We start from the raw sequence: 1,913 nt of genomic DNA, 5'->3' as shown, positions 1-1,913 counted from the left end.
AGGGGGGGAAAAAAAAAAAAAAAAGGCGCGAGATATCCGCAAAGATTAGCAAAGGAAAAAAAAAGAGGGACACAGGGCGAAAATTCACATAAGATAATACCAAAATATGCAACAAAAGGAAGACAATTTCGGGCCAAAGGAAGACGGTCCCGAAGGAGGAACACTACTATAAGGGCACGAGGGGAAAAGGGGAGACAACGAAAGAAAAACCAGGATAAACAAAAAAACCAGGGGAGATAAACCCAAGAACCCATAAGGTCACGGAGGTACACCATAGGTCACGGGAGATCACGAGAGATCACAGAAGATCACCGGAGATCACCCGAGATCAGGAGCCGGAGGACGTCGCGCACCTCGACTGGCACCAGCAGCAGCGCGTCATCAAGCGGCGCGCCACACTCCTGAGGTCAAGGAGGTGTCTAGGAAGTGTCTAGGAAGTGTCTAGGAAGTGACTAGGCGCGCCACACTCCTGAGGTCAAGGAGGTGTCTAGGAAGTGTCTAGGAAGTGTCTAGGAAGTGACTAGGTGCGCCACACTCCTGAGGTCAAGGAGGTGTCTAGGAAGTGTCTAGGAAGTGTCTAGGAAGTGACTAGGCGCGCCGCCCTCCTGATGGCAGTGGGGACAGGGCTCGTCCTCCTCTTCTCCGACCCGATGGTAGACGTGCTCTCGAACCTCGGCGCTTCCTAGACACTTCCTCTCGACACTTCCTCGACACTTCCTAGACACCCGATGGTGCTCTCGAACCTCGGCGCTTCCTAGACACTTCCTCTAGACACTTCCTCGACACTTCCTGGACACTTCCTGGACACTTCCTAGACACTTCCTAGACACTTCGCGCACGGGGCCGTCCTCCCAGAGCCCTCGAGTCCTCTCCTCGTGCCGTACTCACTCCTGTACGGCACAGGCGCGCGCACGGGCGTCCCGCCCTTCTACATCTCTTTTATCTGCGCGCCGCTCGCCTCGAACGCCTCCGAGCTGCTCGCCTCGGTCTCTCGCCTCCGTGGGGCGACCCGCCCGCCCCGCCCGACCGACAGCCTCCAAGAGGCGCCTCACTCGGTCGTCGTAGGTCTACTACACTTCGCAAGGAGTGTGACATCACCCCAGATCACACGAGATCACACGAGATCACACGAGAGCGTAGGTCTACTACGCGCGCAAGAAGACGCGCCGCTCAATCACCATCTCCCTCTCCACGCTCGAGGGGGCCGCCTGCATGAACAACACCTTTTGCCTCGCCATTTTCATGGCGCTCGTCGCGTTCAACCGGCTCGCCTGCCACCTCGCCGCCCGACATCACCCCAGATCACACGAGATCACCCCAGATCACACGAGATCACCCCAGATCACACGAGATCACCCCAGATCACACGAGATCACACGAGATCACACGAGATCACACGAGATCACCCGATAGGCTCGCCTGGCACTTCACCGCCGAGACGCTGGCCATCCTCGTCGTCGAGGTCGCCGTCGCCACTCCCCCCCCCCACCCCCCCACACACACCCACACCCCACCACCACCCCTTCCTCACCACACCTCTCACCCATTCCCCTCCACCTCAACCCTCCAAGCCCCACCCCCTCGCCCCTCACACACACGCTCATACCCACGCGCACTGGGCCTTGCACCTTCGACGCCGTGGGGTGCCCGTCTCTCGACGGGGAGTCGCGAGGGGCTGCCCTGGCCCTTGCCCCACCACCCTCGTGCGTGTGTGGAGGGAGTCGACCTGACCTCAGGTCACCGTCGCCGGCTTTGCGCGCGCGCGGGTGCTCCGCGGCTGGACGAGTCTCGTCGTGCTCGCGCTGTTTCCAGCCTCGATCGCCCTCGTGGCGGGGCTCGAGGCCATCGGCCTCGACTGAGCAGACCGGCGGAGGGGGGCGGCCGACCCACCCACGCCTCCACCTCAGCCGTCG

General features: G+C 60.8%; 1 protein-coding gene across 1 annotated transcript; it reads left to right on the top strand.

The window, feature by feature from the left end:
* Positions 1 to 608: 608 nt before the first annotated feature.
* Positions 609 to 1,859, top strand: EMIHUDRAFT_193844 (hypothetical protein; the record flags this gene model as incomplete). Its single annotated transcript, XM_005793889.1, has 2 exons — positions 609 to 653; positions 1,737 to 1,859. The coding sequence occupies 2 exons, from the start codon at positions 609 to 611 to the stop codon at positions 1,857 to 1,859; spliced, it is 168 nt and encodes a 55-aa protein (XP_005793946.1).
* Positions 1,860 to 1,913: the final 54 nt, after the last annotated feature.

The sequence above is a fragment of the Emiliania huxleyi genome, assembly GCF_000372725.1.
Source record: "Emiliania huxleyi CCMP1516 unplaced genomic scaffold EMIHUscaffold_1, whole genome shotgun sequence".
Classification (NCBI taxonomy): Eukaryota; Haptophyta; order Isochrysidales; family Noelaerhabdaceae; genus Emiliania; species Emiliania huxleyi.
This window is presented reverse-complemented; position numbering and strand designations above follow the sequence as displayed.